The following is a 21,312-nucleotide window of genomic DNA, read 5'->3' as shown; positions in this document are numbered from 1 at the left end:
TTCATCTCTAAGGTCCTCCACCATGGCTCGTCGCGAGCCAAGATGTCGATTGACCTCGTGGAGATGGCTTGTGAACGACCGTAGGGCGATTATTTCAGTTGGGTTAAGTCGCCTCCATTCCATATGCCAATGAAAAGGGTGACATTCTGTTGATCGATGGGGGTTGTCCTATAAGCCCAAAGCACCCCGGTAACCGCTTTTGACCAGTTTCCTTTTGCCGATTCAAGCCTTTTCTTCAACGTGTCCGTAATAACCCGATTTGTTGCTTCCGCTGTTCATTTCCCAGGGATAGTAGGGTGGAGAAGTTATGCCGATCTTCGTGGATTTGCGTAAGATGTGGATCTCGCCAGAATCAAACCGGGCGCCGTTGTCCGATACCATTTCATTTGGACACGAATCGCACACAATATCGCGCCGATGAACCGTTTGACGCCCCGAAGATCGACCGACTCAAGGATACAAACTTCAACCCACTTCGGAAGTAATCGGTTGCAACCAAGAGAAACCTCACATTACCGGGCCTTAGGTAAAGGACCCACAATGTCGAAGTCCCCACTTAGCAAATGGCCAAGGACTAAGTATGGGATGAAGCTCATTCAGGAAGCTTAATGATCCGAAAGCATGTTTTCGCATGGTACACATATCCGACAAACCGCTTGGCATCTTTTTGCATATATGGCCACCAATATCCTTGGGTGAGAGCTTTGTGAGCTTGGCTTCACCACCGTAATGATTACCACAAATGCCTTCATGAACTTCTTTTAAAATCTGTTGTCCCCCGTTCGTGAGTAAGGCACCGAGGAGTGGGCCCGAACCCATAGGTTTTCAGTAAAGGCGGGACCCTCCGGTAGGTAGGTAACAACAAACCGCCATGCATCCCGCTTTGACTTTGTCGATAAAGCCCCTGTCTAAGGGGAGTTCTCCGGCCAGAAGAATTCAACCATATTCTCGACGCCTATCGGAAGCGAAGTTCCATTGACTCAATGTCGAAAACCGGATCATTCGGTATTTCGGGAGCATTGTCGGCAAGATCCGCCGAATCGATTTGTAGAATCTTCCTCCCCATGATAACCTCATTTTCCGCCACTGCAGAGTCAATATCCACCGTGGGGAGATGTCGCGATCCTCCTCATGGCTGTGAGGAGAATCCCGAGTGGGATGCTCTTGGTGCTTGTCCCGCTTTTTTCTTTAGCCAGAAGGATCGCGATAGATTCTGCGGAATGCCGCGCGATTCGCAAACAGACGTCACCCATATCGGGCAATGGGAGGTCAATGCTAGGGCGAATCGACCTCTACCCCGATATTTGCGAGGTTCAATTGAATCAACTGGCTGCCGAAAGGTAGGCCAATGCATCATCGGCGTAACGAACATCATTCCTTGGTCTTTGGCGAAATTGAGATGCGCCAAATTTTGCGGCGAGATCGCGATCACATCTAAATAAGCCGCCATTCGCTCATCTCGCGGCTTGATATGACCCTCCAAACCGACAAGCAACCAGCTTTAGAGTCCGTTACCATATTGATTTCCTTTGCCCCATTTCGAAACCGCTCTCATTCCAAATATTGTCGCCTTCATATTCGGCTTCATTGTTGGAAGCGGAAAGCAAAGTCGGACGGACCTCTCGATTCGGTACCACTTGGGTCGACTATCACACAACCGATCCTGCACTTTCTTATTACTTGAACCATCAGATACACAACCTCCACGCCCACGCCTCCGATAAAAATTCTTCAACGGTCGGGTTGGTGGTTGGGAAAATCTTCATACCGTTCTTCCTCGAATAACTCGGCGAAACCACGATATCTTCTACCGGAAATCCGCCATCGAGAAGCTAATGCATGACCTTTTTCTGCAGGTCGCGAGGCTCATATAAGATATGGTAAGCACTTAGATAGCTAGACCAATCAGCGACGTATGACCGGACTCTTCGCTCGTCCGAAAGTGCCTTGCGCGGGCGGATATTCTCAGATATACTTTAACAACACGCCCTCGAAAATATGGCTTAAGCTCGCTGCATGCATGCACCGGGGCAAAGCGATTTTCTCAATTTTAGAATATCTACTCGAGCCGGTTAACATTTTGCTAATGAAATATATTGGGGCTCCTCCGGTTTTCCATTTAACAATACCTTTTAACTGCGATATCGAAAGCGCCAAATAAACTCTTAATGGCTTGGCGGTGGCCATGGATCCACCGGGGCGGGGGTGATACCAAGTAAGCTTTAATTTCGTAAAAGCCCTATCACGGCCCCTCGTTCCAAACCGAGGCACCTTTCAATGTTTGAAAGAATGGCTTGCATCGATCTGAATACTTTGATATGAATCTATTCAGTGGTCGCTAAACGACCGGCGAGCGCTGAATTTCTTTTTTATTCGATGGTGGGGGCATTTCAAGAATGGCCCGAATCTGTTCAGGGTTTGCCTCAATACCCCGTCGAGTCATCAGAAATCCCAAGAACTTTCCAGATGCTAACCCAAAGGAACATTTCAAAGGGTTCAACTTCAGTTTGTATCTTACTAGCCTATCGAAAACCTCTTGTAAATGCTGAAGGTGGTCGGGTGTTTCTTTGGATTTGACTACCATGTCATCTATGTAAACTTCCATGATACGCCCAATCATGTCGGCAAACATTGTATTCATCATCCTCTGATAGGTGGCGCCTGCATTTTTCAAGCCAAATGGCATGACTGTAAAACAATACAAGCCTTGGTCCGTGATGAACGCCGTGTGCTCCTGGTCTTTCTCAAGCAGAGGTATCTGGTTATAACCAGACGAAGCGTCCATGAATGACAGACGCTCGAATCTTGAGGTTGCATCGACTAGATTTGAGATGCGAGGTAATGGGTATGGATGCACGGGGCAAGCCTTGTTTAGGTTGGTAAAGTCGATGCAAACCCTAAGCTTCCCATTTTTCTTTGGAACCGCGACGATATTGGATACCCATGTAGGGTATTCGATGGGCTTAATGAACCCTGCTCCAAGCAGTTTACCAATCTCGTCATTGACCTTCAGTTTTCGTTCTGGAGCCATCCTCCTTGGCCTTTGTCGAACTGGTTTGAATCTCGAGTCAATATCTAACCTGTGGCAAGCAACATCCGTGTCAATTCCGTGCATTTGGTCGATATTCCAAGCAAATACTTTGATAATCCCATAATTGTGAATTAGAGCTCTTTTTTTCACCGGGGTAATCCGGCAATGATGAAAGTAGTTTCGTGGCTCTCGCCCCTATCTCGAACTTCTTCCAACCGATCGATCGAGGGACCTTTCAACAGAGCGCCGGGCTTCGCACTGATAAGCCCAACGCTTCAGAATTGCTATTTGGCATGATCACCCGAGGATCGTGGTTACCCCGAACCGATTTCTCGTATCTTCCAGTTGCCAAATCGTGATTAATCGATGCGACATCATCTGGTCACTTCGGACCTTACAGACTCCCGTTGGCGTCGGGAATTTCAATGCCTGGTGGAAAGTGGATACAACAGCCTGATTGGCATGGATCCAATCCCTACCAAAAATTGCATTATAACAAGAACCACAATCCACCAGGAAGAAAATTTATCCCGATTGATTGATGCCCAACCGCGGGTGGAGATGAACCTTTCCAATAGCATGGGCTGGTTCTCCGTTGAACCCAATGATTGGATTACGGTCTTCTATGATCAAGTCCTCTGACAGTTTCATCCTGGAGTAAGCCCTGGTGAATAACACGCTAGCTGAGCTTCCTGTGTCGATAAGAACCTTCTGCACCCTAAAGATTCCTATCCATGCAGTAATGACAACAGCGTCATTGTGGGGTAATAAACCCCTTTTCGGATTCTCGAACTTCAACTCGTGGCCTTCATAGGTCTCAGTATTGATACCTTGGTCAAAATTGAAACTGTTGACCTGGTAATGATCTTGTATATGACGAAGTTTCAAGCGTGTTTCTATCTTGCGCTGACGGCGGGAGATGCTATCGACACGTGCGTGGCATACATCAATAACGTTGTGTTCAGCTAAGTTGATATGGGCTGACCGAGGTTTGTGTTGAACAAACTCAGTAAGCTGTCCATCGTCAACAAGGCGTTGAACTTCTTTCTTTAAAGCTCTGCAGTAATCTGTTTCATGCCCAATATCATTGTGATATCTGCATTTTTGATTTTTATCCCGCCTACCTGTAGGATCTTCTGGTAGCGGCCGAGCTGGCAGTAACATTTTCTTAGTCTTGATTTTTTCGTACAGGTCTGCAAGGCCCAGAGTCAAAGGGGTGAATACTTTTTCATCTAGAGTAGGGGCCTTTGTATTATTCTGAGTACTCCTCTTGTTACCTTGATTGGTAAGCTTATCATTTGTGGAGTCCTTGGAGGCGGGATCGGCGCCATCCTTTCTCTGTCGAGACTTTTGATCATCTTCCACTCGAACGTACCCTTCCACTCGGGTGAATAAATCAGAGAGGGTGGTAGGTGGCTTTCGAGTAAGAGAGTTGTAAAGTCCATCTCTGTCGAAATGCAACGCTTGATGGAATGCCTGTATTGCAAAAGCGTCACTCACCTCCTGAACTTCGGCGTGAAGCTTCCTGAACCGTCGTACCAAACTCTTAATTGTTTCACCTTTCTCCATAGCAAGACTGAACAGTGTGCTCGGACTCTTCTTCGTCTTCATATTGTACTGAAATCGTTCAACGAACATATCACTGAGCTTGGTAAATGAATCAATTGAACGCGGAGGCAACTTGTTGAACCAGGATAGTGCGTATCCTTTCAACGCATTGGAAAAAAATACGACACATTAACGACTCATGAAATTCCCATAAGGTCATAGCCGCTTGGTAGCTCATGACGTGCTCGTTCGGACAGCCATCCACGTCATCGTAAGTCGGAAGAGGGGGCTGTTTGAATGCCTCAGGATGAACACAGTCGAATGTCATTTACAAAGGGTGAAAATTTCGGACCTCGCACAGCCCTTTCCAAGAGTGGATCGTCTCGGATGGTTTGCCTGGTCACGGCTTGGTTAATCAATTCCTTAACCCTTTGTTCATTCATATTCTCACAGCTGTCCTCATCTTGATTCTCTTCTCTCCAGATCCGTTCATCGCGGGCTAAGATTCGATGGGGATTCGGTCGTTGCCGACGTTCGATTCTACCCCGCCTTCTGCCTGCCACTCTGTTAGCAGGTAGCGGACTTTCATTCCGATTTGTGCGATGGGATTCATATCTTGATCGGACACATCCACGGATGTCGGCATTTCGAAACCGAACTCAATGCATTTCTTTGGCGTTCAGATTGTTATGGATCGCGCGCCGTCGAGGATTTGTGCCCAAACGATCCCGCACATTGTTTGACTGCGGAATGAGCGGGGGGCGGAACACGATAGGTGGATAGTCCGCTTTGGCTTGGATCTCTAGCTTGACCATTATTGTGAATAAGGTTTTGGCCGTTATTAGGATCTTCGCTATTGTCCCAGCCAGGCCGTTGCCTTTGCCTACGCGCAGCACAAAGGGGACTAGACCGATTGGTGCTCTGCAGGGTTTCTAGGCCGTTTGCCTAGTTGATTTCTCAACTTTTCGTTTTCCGCAACTACTCTTGTCAAAAGAGAGATTAGAGCTGGATCCGATTGGTATTGCAAGTTCCGGATGGAGGCGCGTGGGTTAGCATGTCGGCCTCCCCCCCTTTTATGGGCGCCGCCGCGAGCATCATCGGGTGGGTTCAGCGGGACCATCCCCGACGAGATTTTGGCGACTTCTCGTGTTCGCGACAAAGATTGGGCGAGGGACACGGGGATTAGATTCCCGAGTCCCTAATGGCTCCAGAGTGTGTGGAACTACTTCAGACAGTTTGTTTCCTCCGTTCTGAGAGAAAGATCTATGATGGCTCGACTGCCCCACCTCCGTAATGGTGACTGGAATAGTCTCCATGTTTTGCAGAGTTGCTACATGCCGACTGACAGCTTCTGTATTACTCATCGCAATTTGTTCAGCCATGGTAACAAGGACGTATGAAAAATAAGGCCGATGATATCAAGCTCCAACGGAATACCTTGTGGTTGTGGGTTCGTTCCCCACAGACGGCGCCAAAGAATGTCGGGGCAAAACGTTAACCCGACACTCCCGATGTGATGATGCTTCTGAAGGCTCGAAAGATATGGGGGATTGGGATTTTTGAGGAAGTGAGATTGCACCAACGTTCTGGTTGCCTACGTACCCAGTGAAGAATCCGGGATCAAGTCTCTTAAAACGTAGTTCTGGAGGATGCAGAAGCCTCCATATATATAGCAATCCCCTGCCTTGGCGGCTAAGAAAGGGATTCTCGGAGATTATGAATCCTAGTATGATTCTATCTCAAATAGGATCATTCCCCCAAGATTCCATTCTATCCTTGTGCAAGATCTTATCGGATTGCATTAGGATCTTATCGGGTGAATGGATCAGAATGATCCGGACGGATTGGGTCCACGAACTTGGGCCCTGAACCCGGATGGGCCCTGAACCCGTTGTGAACTCTAACGGATTAGAGGACCGAATTATCCAAAGTATTTGCCCCCGTGATCGGGTGCGCCACCTGGTCTTACACCCGGTTCATAGTCCGAGTATACTTTGGACCGGAAATATGACGTAGGGTACACACAGACACCCATGACAATCCTGCTGATATGCTAACTAAAGTTGTCACCGGAGTTAAGTTCCAACACTGTTTGGACTTGCTCCAAATCCTACATGCTTGATAGAGCCCTTTGTGGGCATGGCCCTTCGAAGCAGTTGATTGTGAGTCTTCCTTGCTGGATGTGTTCCTACTGGATGTGTTCTTGCTGGATGTGTTCGGCTCGATTTTATGTGTTAAAACCTCACCGAGGTGGAGAATGTAGAGAAAACGGGTGATTTTCTATTTTTTTATATAGGGCGCACCCTGCGCTCCCTTTTGCCTTGACAAGGGCGCGGGTCGCGCTCATGCATTACTTGACTTCCAGGCTCTTCAGCGCACCCTGCGCTCCATTTTGCCTTCACATGGATGCTGGTCGCACTTCCACCATTTCAAAGATTTAAATTCATTTGTTTTGGAAGTTTTTCAAAACAAGATAAATATAGGTTTTTTCTGTAGAAACCTAACTTTTCCAAAACCAAGAAAGAAAGAGATTATAAGAGAGCAATTCTTTGTGAGTTGAGTGTTCATTCTTTGTGAGTGAATTGAGAGACTTATAATCTGTTACTCTGGACATCTAGTAAAGCTTGGAACTCGCAGTGTGTGGACGTAGGCAAATTGCGAACCGATATATCTCGCCTTGTGGTTTGTTCTTCTTTTACATTAATTGTTTTACTTTATATGCTTGTTATTTGATATTGAGAAGTGTTGGGATATTGCTTGGAGGGTGTTGAAGTATTGTCTATTGAGAAGGATCGATCCTTGTGTTGGATTGATCCGTTTGTTGTGGGTAACGTTGTTTCCGCAGTTAATTATTCACAACACATATACACCTAGACCAGTTACTACTTTAGAGACTAGTATCACACACCATAATCAAGTGCTTAGTATGCTCAATCACTTTTTTTAAGACGTAATAAAAAAATGATTCAACCAAGTGCACAACAGTTACGCTGTATAACCAAAATCACACTTAGAACAGATAAATTACGCCTTAAAATTTCATTCGTGCACAACACTTAGAATAGATAACTTAAGCAGGGTAGAAGCAGTGAGCTCACGTATTATGCTTACAACTCCATTTTTTTTATGGATTCATACATGTGAAAGCTGGGCAAAAAAGTGACTATTCTTCCCCAACCCAACATCCACAATAACTATTTGCAGAGAAGGTGTAGCTTGAAGAACTATGCAAGGAAAAAGAATCAATTGAAGAAAGCAATACTACACGACCACACATGAAAGATTCAACAAACACCGAATGGTACGCCACACCTGGTGTTTCTTTGTATTGAGACCGAAACGAAAAACAATAGCTACACCTTCTCTGCAAATGATCCTGCATTTGCCATAATAGCTCGCACATCGGCAAAATCAACATTAACCAGACCAGGAACCTGCAATTGATTAAGCCACCACAATCAGAAAAACGAAAAGAGAGGAGAACACTAACACTGCAAAATAATATAAACATATACACTCCAGTTTGTTCATATACTTATATAAAGACAAAGGACATCAACAGGCATCCATTTGTACAACTGTAAGGACACGGATGTACTGTTCTGATATTTCTTGTAATTTCACTTGAATAGACAAAAACCATAGTAATAAAGGAAACCCAACTCACAAACAGGGCCGGCTCACCCTATAGGCAGGTGAGCTAGCTGGTGGGGGGCTGATAAAACATATAAAGATATTTTACAAACGAATAAAGCTACGAACTTTAAACGAAAGTAAAACTAAGACCTTACTTGATTCTCAGGTTTATCAAAGATTTCTATACTCTCAAATCTATCGAAATAGAGTGGAGTAAGTAGTTCGTTCCACTCCTAGTTCTTTCGCATGCAATATTTTCTAAGTCTAATCAGTCTTGTCTAAAGTCTAATGAGAGGTTTACGAAAGGGATTTTATACTACGATGTAACTACCCACAAGATACGAATAATCAACTACGGAAATACTACGTTGATTCTATGATAAGGAATTAGGGGGGAAATGAATCCGCCTTGAATCCAACTTAATATTCTAGTATAGATTGTTGTAATCCAATTCTTACGTTCTTATGGTAAGAATTGGTCGTTCTAATCCCTAATTACCATGGCATCTCTACCAATCCGTAATTAGCATGTGAGGTCGTCCACCCATTCTCATGGCAAATCACGACCTTCTAGAGTGGAATAAACTCTTACAACGATTCTACACTACTCAATCAAGTTTTTCTCAAGGCTTTCTAATGGAGGTTTAGCCTTGAGTCATCAAACTATCCTTTATCATTGAATTAACCATAGACATCATAAAAAGATTCTAAATTTATGAAATTGATCTAACAATACTTTAATCTAATTAATAACTATGAAATGATAACAAACAATAATGGAATTTAGATCTACAAATGTAAATGACAAAATCGAAATTAACAAGAATAAACTATTTTATTTATCTAATCAATGAAGAACAATGATTCAAAGACTTAATCTAAAACAAGAAATGAAACTACAACTTAATTAATTTAATGAAAACTAGATCTAGAATTATCTATAGTTTTAGGTCTAACTAGCTACCATTACAAGAACTCCTTTTTCTAAATAAAACTAGCTTTTTTTTTTCTAACTAAAACTAGATAACTTAAGAGCTAAGCTTTTCTTTGTTTTTATATGCTTCAGATCCAAAAATCGTGCATGGGCTTGGAGCCATATTTTGGGCCGGAAAATCGGACCCAAAACCCAATTTCTTTAGTCCAAAAAAGGCTCTTCAACTGGATTCGGTTTCAACAGGCTTTTCGTCCACTTTTGCTCCTCTGATTGGGCCAAGGCTTGGACCATTGGAAAGCTCTTTCCGAGACGGTCGTTTTGACATAAGGTAGACCCAATTACAAGGTATGAGTTCAAAGATATGGTCTTCGGAAGTTCTGCTGACTTTGTGCACTGTTTCTGCCCGCGTGGATTTTGACTTTTCATCTTTTGACCGGGCTTACAAAGGCTTTTTCTCCTGGAATCTCGGCCTTTATCACAAAACTTCTTAGCAACCAACCCTTGCTCCTTTATCTCGCCAAAGTAGCACATTTCTGCACATAATTGACTTTACTGCCTGAAATACATAAAAACACGTAATCAGCATTAACTTTTATTTATTACTCGCATAATTGGTCTAAAAGTATGATTGTTAAGGGGTTAAAACTACAGTTTTGGGCTCTTATCAGGGGCTTATATTTTGTAGCCCAATGTTCCTTCTTATGTTTGTTTTTTAAATTAAACCAAATGAGTTTTTTCCGTGATTATGTTTTCAATGTTCACATTTTCTTATAATAATTATTTACTCGTAGATGTCATGTTGTTGGTCCAAACAGGAATCATGGACCATCTTACGAAAAAAATAAAAACCTCATAGATATAGAGAAATCTTTACTTTCACAGATAAAACTCATATTATAAAGGCCTTCTATGGGAATTTGCCTAGGGCCTCAAGTTTTCTTGAGCTGCCCCTGCTCACAGAATGCCCCCTCTTTCCTCTACACTATGCCTAAGGTCGAACAATTTTTTTGATGACCATTAACATATGTATGAAAAAAAGAGTGGTAGATATAGCCATATAGGTTGCATTTATCACATGCTTTCCATATGTTCATGCACAATAGCACAAGAGAAATAGCATATAGGCGCAAGACATTAATTATCTTTAATCTTATCTATGTGAACACTGGAGAAGGTGGGGTTTATTATCAAACTTATCTGAAAGAAAATTAGAGTAGTAGATGGAGAGGATCTACAGAAATTTGATGGCTACTGAGCCTTCAGCTGAGTATATGTGCATGACCTTCAAATCAAACTGTGGTGTACTGGCCAAAAAAGTAATATACATTAAGGTGGTTCAGCTCCAAAAATCTTGTTTGCAACTTTGCATGCTACTCAAGAATGAGCAAAGCAACAAACAATGATGAGGTGTATGTCGACCGTAAAGATACCCCACTTTGTTTTCCTTACAGTTAATTTATATTTTTCTTTCATTTCTCAAAAAAGAAATGTACTAACTAATTATCGAATTGCTTAAATAATGAAACTATATTAATTTGAATTGAATGATCTCTCACCAATAATTTTTCGATTAAATACCTAAAAATACTTAAATAGAACTGGGAATCTCACTACAAGACATTGTGGGTGATTTTTACCCGTAGTTATATCGGAGATACCACAGACACCTTGTTTAAGTATATCATCACCAAGTTAAAAGCATCGGTTTGAGGGTAGATCGGGAAACTCATTGTCAACAACTTGTCATTTGGAATGACAATTAGTGTGTCAACATTCTCTCTTAAAGCCGCAATACCTTCCTGTGCTTGAACTGCCCTTCTACGCCCCTCGAAAGAGAATGGGGTTGTGACAATACCAACAGTCAAGATACCCATTGCCTTTGCAACTCCGCAATTATTGGGGCCCCCGGTCTGCAGTTCTCAGCCCATTCCAACCTGCATATATGAGATAGTTTGGGGGAAATAAATATGGAAGTTGAAACAATATATGACATACAGTCGCAAGTTGTTCCTAGTTTACCCATAAATGCATTAAAAAAAACAGAAATATGTGAAAATTCTCCCTTACCAAAGATAATATTCTGGTGAGAGTTGATGTAAACTCCTAGATATGACCATTTCAATAGTTTGGTTTTATTATCGTAAGGATGAGGAGATCAAGGAGCATTTGAGTCATATTCAAGGTGAATTTTTAAGACAGCAATCAGGCCAGCTATGATTGATGAGGTAAAATATTGGGAAATGAAGAAAGAACATTTTCATAGATTAGTAAAGCAGTATTTCAATATTGGGATATTGAGACAAATGAGAGGGAGGATTAGAAATAAATTTTACAAATGAGTATTAATGATATAGTATATGACCATGTCAATCTAAACATCTATATGTTATACCTAGAGTGTCTCAAGTTTATCTCATAATGTACATCAGTATAAGCACCCAACAGGCCAACAGTATTCCCACATAAGGAAACAGGAAAGTGACTTACTAATCAGATGGTTTATTGCAAAGTATAATAGATTTTCAATCATTCTATTTACAGCATTGGAACCTCCATCCCCAATCCCAACCACTTTAATTTTGGCTTCGTTATAACTGTTGGAACTGGATGGGTCTTTTAAGTTGTCAGTGACAATGCTGGCTGAGCTCTCCTTTCTCAGACCAGTAATACTGTCATTCACCTAGCTTACTCACCCTTTATATATCTTTCTGAAATGAAATAAGACAACGTGGCAGTTGAGTTGGGCCCACAAACAAAAGTCGTAAGAGTATATACTATGAATCAGGCTTCACCCTTCTTCTTTAGAAATTTTTGCTCAGCATGACAAGTGTGAACCAAAATGAATAATCAACCAAAAATATATGAGATCTTCTTCATCTTATAAGATTCAATGTATGAGATCTCATACCATGTAATCACTAGTATATTAATTGCTTCATTAGTCTTGCTTGTAGATAGTAGTTGTGTAGTTTGGTAAACAAAATCCTATAACAACTCACTAGAAAAAATTCGTTCTTAGGTGCTTATGAGCGAAAAGTTTTCTAAACACCTATTTACCATAGACCTACTACTTTATAATTATAGATTAACTCTAGTTAATTAAAATTTAATTACATATTTATTTTATTATCTCTTCAAATTATTTTATTTTTTTATATAATCAGTGAGCGGAGCGAACGTTCTGGGGGCGAGAAGGGGTATGTTGACAAAAATTCATTTAGTTGGTTTCTGTCTGTCCTCATTTCTCATCTCTTATCTTTGTCCCTCTCCCTCTCTCTCTCCCTCTCTGCTCACGCCCCCACTGCATAGCAGTATACTAGTAAATAATAATAATATTAAAAATAAATAATAATAATAATAAATTTGATATAATAAATTGAAAATATGCTAACATTTATGAAAAAACTCTTAAATTTTATTATTATTTTTAAAGAAACATAAATGCAATTGACGCTTATATAAGCGCCTAAGAGAACATTGCATGCGTCAGAAGTAGGAGTGTAAAAAAAACCGTTGACCCATCAAAGCTGCCCGACCCACACCGTGGCATAAGCCGTTGACCTAACCCTGTTGACCCGCACCGTTTCAAGATTTTAACTCTAATATTTTTGTATTTTGTTTATATTTTCTTTTAACTTTTGTATGAATTTGAGAGATATGAATACAAACTTATGAGTTCAGCATTAATTTCAAATGTTCAAGTTTGAACATTGGGCAAATATCAAGAGTTCAAATCCAACTTTCGAATTTTGGAGAAGATAAATAATTCATCATTATATTAATTTTGAATTATTTTAGTTTATATTTTATTGTTTTATACTATAGATCATCCGATCTTTATTTTATCTTGCTATGGAAGATAATTAATTTACAAATAGTAAATCATGATAAAGAAGTTTCAAATTTTCAAATATATATGATTTTGGGTTCAAGTTATAGTTTTTTATTTTTGTTTATTTTTCATTGATTGATTCTATTAATTTTCTTTATGTTGTGAATTGGAAAGATATTATTTGCAGAATTAGGAAGTTTTTTTTTTTTTTTGGTGGAAAATTGGGTTAAAATGACAATTTCCACCCGCCGCCAGAAGTCGAGTGACCAATGGTAGGGTGGTGAATGCTAAAGACACTTTCACCCTTCAACCCACCCTAGACCTGCCCTGACCCGGCCCATCACTATTTGACCCGCAGTTGACCCGCCCCGCCCCGTATTACACCCCTAGTCATAAGGAAACAGAAGTCAATTGCGTCAGAAGGAAAGAAGCTAAGCCAATTGTAATTGCCACCACATTTTGCTTTGAGTTGCGTTGTTCCCATTAACCTCTCTCTGTAAGTTCGTTTCATATTATTTATTTTTTCTTTTGTGCTCTTTTTCAGGATAATGAAGAAAGGCAATCATCCACCAGGTGCCTCTTCATCAACACCTCTACTTTTTTTTTTGCTAACCGGGTGTCCGGGCCAGCTTACGCTCACCTCGACTAATCCTGGGGCCTGATTGGAAATTCGACCTAGTACTGCCTCGCCAGTGGCCACAGCCCCCTGGTCCTTGTAGTTGACGATGAGTTATTAACGAGGAATTCTGTTAAATATACATTGGAGAAACAATTTTGTTGTGAAGGTGACAGTCAGTACATATAATAGTTTTGGTGTGCTTCTATATATGTGTACATATAAAAACTTCATAGACGGACAATATATGCTATCAAATTACAAGCTCTTCAATAGCATAATGTGCACATTTTTTAAATTGTATGAAGCAAGGTATCTTGGTTAAGTACTTGGCTGCAATACACAAAAACATCCTTTTTGGAGCGAGCAACCTCTACGTATACTTATACAGAGTCCGCAACTAAGTTCGATTCCCTGTAGATATTCCGAGTCATGAGCCCCTCGAATGATTGAGTTTGTGTGACGATTTTTTTTACTAAGTGTTTTGTTCTCCAAGTTAAACTAGTATTACCATTGATAATCCTATATACTTATACCAGAGGAGAGTCACACTCATGCATGCACCACTATTTTCTTGTTGCTCATGTTCTTATTAGACATTTCTAATCCTTTAGCAATAGCAATGAAGATAATAGAGCTTGATGGTGTAGCTGCGCTGCATTCTCAATTTTTTTGGTTCTACTTTTCAGATTACGAAGAAAGGAAAGCAATCAGTTGGTTCTTCGTCATCAACACCTCCAGTCCGAATGGTGTTAATAGTTGAATATGATAAGACTACAATGCAAGGACGACTGTTCAGAAAACCATGCAGAAAACACTATGTTGTGCTGTCAATGTTTGCTTGCTACAGGCGAAAGTCGCATTCAATGTGGAGAACCCGCCTGCGCACTATTGAGGTGCTGATCTCATTAAAAACAGGTTTGCCCACACATTTGCAGGTGCCAACTAGCAAAGTTGGTAAAACCTTTGAGTGATGACTGATGATACCAGAGGTCCGCACCAATGAGTTACTGATCTCGTTTAAAAACAGGCTTGCCAATCAAAAAAAAATCGCACAAGAATATTTTAAAGTTGTGGTTCCTACAGCAAGTTGAAATTTCAATCAGTAATTGACAACCGCATAAACCTGCTTCAATCTATTATATTCTTCCTCTCAGTACAAGACATACACACCACCACAATCATCACAGAGGTGTACTATACACACCAATATGGCCGATCCATTACCCCTCCTCTCCCAATCCGACACGGTCCAATCTGAAGCACCCCTACTTGAAAAACAATTTTCATCTCTAGATGAAGTAATTGAACTGTGCTTGGGGAGATTTGGGTGGAATCAATTCTTGCAGGCTGTTCTTGTATCTTTTGCATGGCTTTTTGATGCAGAACAGGCCTTCATCAGTGTTTTCACTCAGGCCGCACCGGCTTGGCATTGCACTCACCTAGACGCAACAGAGTCATGTAGCTCATCGGTGAATCAATGCCAGTTACCAAAGACTTCGTGGGCTTGGGATGTCCCAGTCGACACAAGCCTAACCTCAGAGTGGGATCAAGCGTGTGTAGGCCCTTTCATTTCCGGTTTACCCACTTCATCTTTCTTCATTGGTTCTCTAATGGGTGGACTACTTCTAGCCACTCTGGCTGACTCGTCCCTCGGTCGCAAGAACTTGCTTGTTCTTTCATGTCTAATCATGGCTTTGGTAGGTGTTGCAACTGTTTCTCACCCAACATCTGGGTCTACTTAGCCTTGAGATTCATTACTGGGTTTGGACGTCCGACAATTGGTACATGTGCACTAGTTCTATCGACAGAGCTTGTTGGGAAACGATGGCATGGCGAGGTCGGGATAATAGGATTCTTTACTTTTGCATTTGGATTCTTATCATTACCAGCCATAGCTTATCTAAATAAGGATTCATCATGGCGTACACTCTATCTTTGGACTTCCATACCCGCAATTTTTTATTCTATATTAGTTCATTTCACTTTACACGAATCACCTAGATGGCTGTTTTTTCAAGGAAGAAAGGAGGAATTGAAGCAATTAAGGTACTAAAGAGTATGAGTAACAACATAAGCTTAACGATCTCTGAGGATTCTTTATCGTCTTTATCAATCGATCTAGAGACTTGGAACGTCGATTTGTACTCTGGGGTCAAGATTTTGTGGAAGCAGGGGTGGGTTCTTCGACGATTATGTTTAGTTATGATTCTTGGATTTGGAACTGGTACGGTATACTATGGTATGCCAATAGGTCTCGGTAACATAAACTTCAATCTTTACTTGAGTGTTGCGCTTAATGCTCTATCAGAGCTACCTGCATCATTCCTCACATTGTTCCTTATAGGAAAAATTAACAGAAAAAGTGCAGTGTTGCTGTTTACTGTAATAAGCGGGGTCTGTGGTATAATAATGAGTGTAGTGGTAGCTAAAAAAGAACTGAAGATAGGGATGGAATTATGGAACTAGTGTCGTTCTTCAGTGCAAGCACCGCGTTTAATGTGTTACTAATTTACACATTAGAATTGTTTCCAACATGCATTAGGAACTCCGCTTTGTCAATGGTGAGACAAGCACTTGTGTTTGCTGGTGTGTTTGCTCCAAAGTTAGTAGCAGCAGGAAGGAAAAATGCTTTCTTAGCTAATGGAGTATTTGGATTGTTCATAGGCTGCTCTGAGTTCTTTGTGATTTCTTCACCAGAGACAAGGGGTAGGAGCTCCTGTGACACAGTGGATGAACAAGAATACAAGGAGATCAAAGCATCGGTTACTCCAAGTGCAGCCAGTAGTGACAATGGTGTTTGAACTTTACTGGTTGGTTCTCCCATAAATGATTGTTCCAGGTGTATAACTCTGACCATTATATTCATCGGAAATTCAGAATTATTTCCACCACCATGGAAACACAACGTGTTTTCTTTGCTGTTAATCATGAAAACCTTATATTTATCAATACAACTGTAGTGAACCAAATTCGAGCAGAACCGTATTTGTCCACAATTAGGAAGTTAATAAGGAGATACAATTTAAATAGGATCTCTAGTTGAGTACAAGGAGCGAGATGGGCTTTGGCCGAGATGCGATCACAGATAGTACCACGGCTTGCATACAAGCTCGAACTTAATCAGATACTTTGCAGCAGGAACTCTCACCAATACTTAGCATAAGGATTCTGGGGTTTGCCATGAACTACTTAATGTATCTCTAAACAATGGCAGCCACCTGTATAACTAAATTTTATTTCTGTATAAAAGATACACTTAGTACCTACTGAACAGTCAAGTCTTTTCAGAGCAATGTAGTTCATTTGGAAGGTAAAAGCTGATTGGGATAGGGTTAAAGACGAAGCCAATATCTTCTTTACAAGCACATGGAGAGAAGCCAACTTCGGTGCAGACTTGTGTGCAAAGAAAGGATCGGAGCAACCCTAACACTAGAAAATGGACAGATGCAATGGTGGGGAAGCAGACTAGACTTTTTACATAGAGTACGTAAAGAACTCACACTCTACCTATTTTATATTTATTTCTTAAGATGATTGTAATGTTGGAGAGACCTACTCAAGGCTCTCATGTAAATGTAATTTTCTTTTTGCTATCAATACAATTATCCTCTAGCAAAAAAAAAAGCACTTGGTATCACTGACTGGGGAGATAAGAACTTGTGGGTGCGCAATTGCTGCCCCCTTGGCTGACAATAAATTAAAGAACAGTCTGCCAAATACAAAACTAAACTAAACCAATAAATACAGCAGTGTAGTTTATCTATCAATGTCAAGCCAATCTCTAATCACTTGTGTTATAGCTGAATGATTTTTAATCAAGGACTTCGAATAAGTTGGCATCTAAGACACAGAAAAGCATGGACTGTGTTTCTATATTAGTGAATATCTTGTATTAATCTCCGTATTTTTGAGGTATAATTACATGACTACAATCATATTAACGAATTTAAGTTCATGCGCTTTTGCAAGACATGGCATGCAAAGCCCAACACATTATTCCACTTACAGACATTACCAACTTTTCAGATTCTTATCTAGTTTTTTCCAAGTGGTGGCTCCCACCAAGTTGCATTAGGATCTCAATCAGTAACAACCCGGCCACCAGGTCACCGCCATAAAGAGATTCTTCCCCCCTCCTTTCATTTCCACATAAAAACCATAATACTCGTCTAATAAGAAGTATAGACGTATAGTAAAGACACCAAATGACTGATCCGTCACCCCTGCTCTCCCTACCAGACCCAGTTCAATCTGAAGGGCCCCTACTTGAAAATCAAATTTCATCTCTTGATGAAGCGATAGAACAGTGCATAGGGAGTTTTGGGTGGAATCAGTTCTTGCAGGCTGTCCTTGTGTCTTTTGCATGGGTTTTCGATGCACAACAGACCTTCATCAGTGTGTTCACTGAGGCCAGACAGGCATGGCACTGCACTCACCTCGACACCGTCGAGTCATGTAGCCCACTGGCAAATAAGTGCCAGTTACCAAAGACAGCATGGGCTTGGAATGATCCGGTCAAAACATCCCTAGTCTCGGAGTGGGATCTAGCATGTGTAGGCCCGTTCATTTCTGGCCTACCCACTTAATCTTTTTTCGTTGGTTGTCTAATAGGTGGATTAGTTCTAGCCACACTGGCGGACTCATCCCTCGGCCTCATGAACATGGTAGTTCTATCATGTCTAATGATGTCTTTGGCAGGTGTCCTGACTGTTTTTTCACCCAATATTTGGGTCTACTCAGCCTTGAGATTCATTACTGGGTTCGGGCGTGCGACAATTGGCACCTGTGCTCTTGTTCTATCTACAGAGCTTGTTGGAAAACGATGGCGTGGCGAGGTTGGTATAATAGGATTCTTTTGTTTTACGATTGGATTTTTATCATTGCCCGCCATAGCTAATCTTAATAGAGAATCACCATGGCGTACACTTTATCTCTGGACTTCCATACCGGCAATTTTTTATCTACATTAGTTCATTTCACTGTACATGAATCACCTAGATGGCTATTTGTTCAAGGAAGAAAGGATGAAGCAATTAAGGTACTAAAGAGTATGAGTAATAACGTAAGCTTTAGTTTCTCCGATGATTCTTTATTGTCACTATCAATCGATAAAGAGACATGGAACGTGGATTTATACTCTGGAATCAAGATATTATGGAAGAAGCGGTGGGCTTTTAGACGATTATCATCAGTTATGATAGTTGGATTTGGAACTGGAATGATATACTACGGTATGCCATTAGGCCTCGGCAACTTAAACTTCAATCTTTACTTGAGTGCCACTCTTAACGCTTTATCAGAGCTACCGGCATCATTGATCACATTCTTCCTTATAGGTAAATTGAACAGAAGAAGTGCAGTTTTGGTGTTTACTTTAGTAAGCGGGGTTTGTAGTATAATGTGTTTACTGGTCGCTAAAAAAGAACTGCAGATTGCCGTGGAACTAGTGTCATTCTTCAGTGCATGCACCGCGTTTAATGTGTTGCTAATATACACATTAGAATTGTTCCCAACATGCATTAGGAATTCCGCGTTGTCAATTGTGAGACAAGCACTAGTATTTGGTGGCGTGTTTGCTCCAGTGTTAGTGGCAGCAGGAAGGGAAAACGGTTTCTTATCTTTTGGAGTATTTGGATTGGTAATATGCAGCTGTGGTATCTTCGTGCGTGGTTTCTTTGCCAGAGACAAGAGGTTGGTGTTTCTGTGACACATTGGATGAACAAGAGTACAAGGAGATCAAGGAATAATTCACTGCACTTGCAGCTGTTAGTGACAATGGTGTATGTACTTTACTGCTTGTTTCTTGCTGTTTTTTTTGTTAAAAGTTCAAGTGAATAAGTGATGTACTCTAATTTAAAATATGGTATTAGTTGTTGTAGATGATGTTCTCTGTCATTCTCCTTGTGACTTTGCTCCTAGTTTTCTGACACATCTTACAAATATAGCTAGAATCGAATTGCAGGTGGCCTGGGTCACACTAAGAAAATCAAAAGTACTTTGTTACTATAAAATATAGAGATCTCTATAATATATTTGCTAATCGCCTCAATAGACTTCCTTAGCTGGTGACGTGAAGATGTTGAGATTATTCCACTCACCTTCTCACCTGAGTATCTTCTAATATTAATAGAATTGACCCTTCACATAAGTTCAAGCTTATGGAGAAATTGTCAATTTAACATGGTATCAGAGTATCTAGTTTATAAGAGGTCTCGGATTCAAGTCCTGCCAGTCCTGGCCGGACAAATTGCACAAAAAATAAAAAAGTGTTTATCTGTGTTTATTTTCTGTATTTAAGCCTATTACTTATTATTTCTCTATTCTCTATTGATTGCAATGAAATATTTCATAATTGGATTTCTAATCAGTAACTTCTTTTTTTCTTCCTTTTGGATTGAAAATAAAAAAGTTGAGTGAATCCAAAAGCAAAAGAAAGGAGGTTTATGTCCAAATGCAAAGATGTCAAAGTAAGAGTTATTTTGGAATGTAACAGTTGTGTCCGTAACTGTATTAATAAGGAATCGTGGGGCATTTTCATATATATTACTCAAAAGAATCGACACAATACGCCTAATCGATTGGAATTGAGAAAATTTTGACCTGTTGTTACAAGCATACGATTCATGGGGAGATAAAGAAATAGATAAAGCGGAACGCGTGTGTAACCTCTCCACTCCTAGGAACAGTAATAAATTAAAATTACATAATTTATATATATCTACATAATTACATATATAAACTATAATTACATAATTTATACATAATTACATATACACTATAAAAATAAAACAATACTATTCCTATTTCGGTCGGATCCCCAATGAAATTAGAATTAATAAATAGGATTTTAAAGATAAGGAATAAACCATGGATAAATCCAAGCGACTTTTTCTTAAATCCAAGCAATCTTTTCGTAGGCGTTTGCCCCCAATTTCGTAGACTTTTATCTTCATTCTTGACATTCTTTGATTGAAGACCCATTACTACAAAGAAAAATAAAACAAGTATTAGTAACTATAATAAGTTTAATCAAATCTAAATTATATTCTGATTTTTAACACTACTACTACAGTTCTAAAACCTCCAAACTTCCAAAACTTCTAAAAATTCCAACAAGGATTATTTCGCAACGAAACAAATGCCATAATTGGTATACCACTAAGATTATTAAAACAAAAATCAAACATCATTAAATCAAACAATTTCCAATAGATAATGGAATCGAACCAGATAAATTGCTATGTTTAATACAAATGAACCTAGTCTTAAAACAATACTTGAACAATGCACCAGATATACTTCCATAAAACTCATTTCTCGACAAATCAAGTAACCGAAGATTCTAAAACTAACCAACAAAATTACTACATTCTTGAATAACACAAACACTCAAACCCTACAATCACTACACACACTCAACTCTATGTCATCCTAAATGAGAAACTTGAACACTCAACTCCTTACAAACACTACAATCACTACAAACATTTTAAATGAAATTGAATAAAATGAAACACTCAACTCCTTACAAAGACTATAATCACTACAAACATTCTAAATGAAATTGAATAAAATGAATTAAAACGAATAGAATAGAAAACAAACCTGTAGTATTTGGTATTTGATGAGAGCACAAGAGAGAAAATGAGTGTTTTTAACAATGGCGGTTGCACAAGAGAGCATACGAGTGTTTTGAACAATGCTTCACTTTC

At 40.3% G+C, this 21,312-nt stretch overlaps 1 protein-coding gene and 2 pseudogenes across 1 annotated transcript; 2 read left to right on the top strand and 1 right to left on the bottom strand.

Moving 5' to 3' along the window:
- Positions 1–3,556: 3,556 nt before the first annotated feature.
- Positions 3,557–5,961, bottom strand: LOC147472931 (uncharacterized). The gene is made up of 2 exons (XM_086588038.1): positions 5,806–5,961; positions 3,557–4,648 (listed from the first exon to the last, which is right to left on the bottom strand). Exons 1-2 carry the CDS (start codon positions 5,959–5,961, stop codon positions 3,557–3,559), a joined length of 1,248 nt encoding a protein of 415 aa, XP_086444164.1.
- An 8,680-nt stretch (positions 5,962–14,641) lies between these two features.
- Positions 14,642–17,193, top strand: LOC147472930 (organic cation/carnitine transporter 3 pseudogene; annotated as a pseudogene).
- Positions 17,194–17,589: 396 nt separating this feature from the next.
- On the top strand, positions 17,590–19,483 carry LOC147472929 (organic cation/carnitine transporter 3 pseudogene; annotated as a pseudogene).
- Positions 19,484–21,312: the final 1,829 nt, after the last annotated feature.

The sequence above is a fragment of the Coptis chinensis genome, unplaced genomic scaffold (assembly GCF_015680905.1).
Source record: "Coptis chinensis isolate HL-2020 unplaced genomic scaffold, ASM1568090v1 utg6306_pilon_pilon, whole genome shotgun sequence".
In the NCBI taxonomy this organism is placed as follows: domain Eukaryota; kingdom Viridiplantae; phylum Streptophyta; class Magnoliopsida; order Ranunculales; family Ranunculaceae; genus Coptis; species Coptis chinensis.
This window is presented reverse-complemented; position numbering and strand designations above follow the sequence as displayed.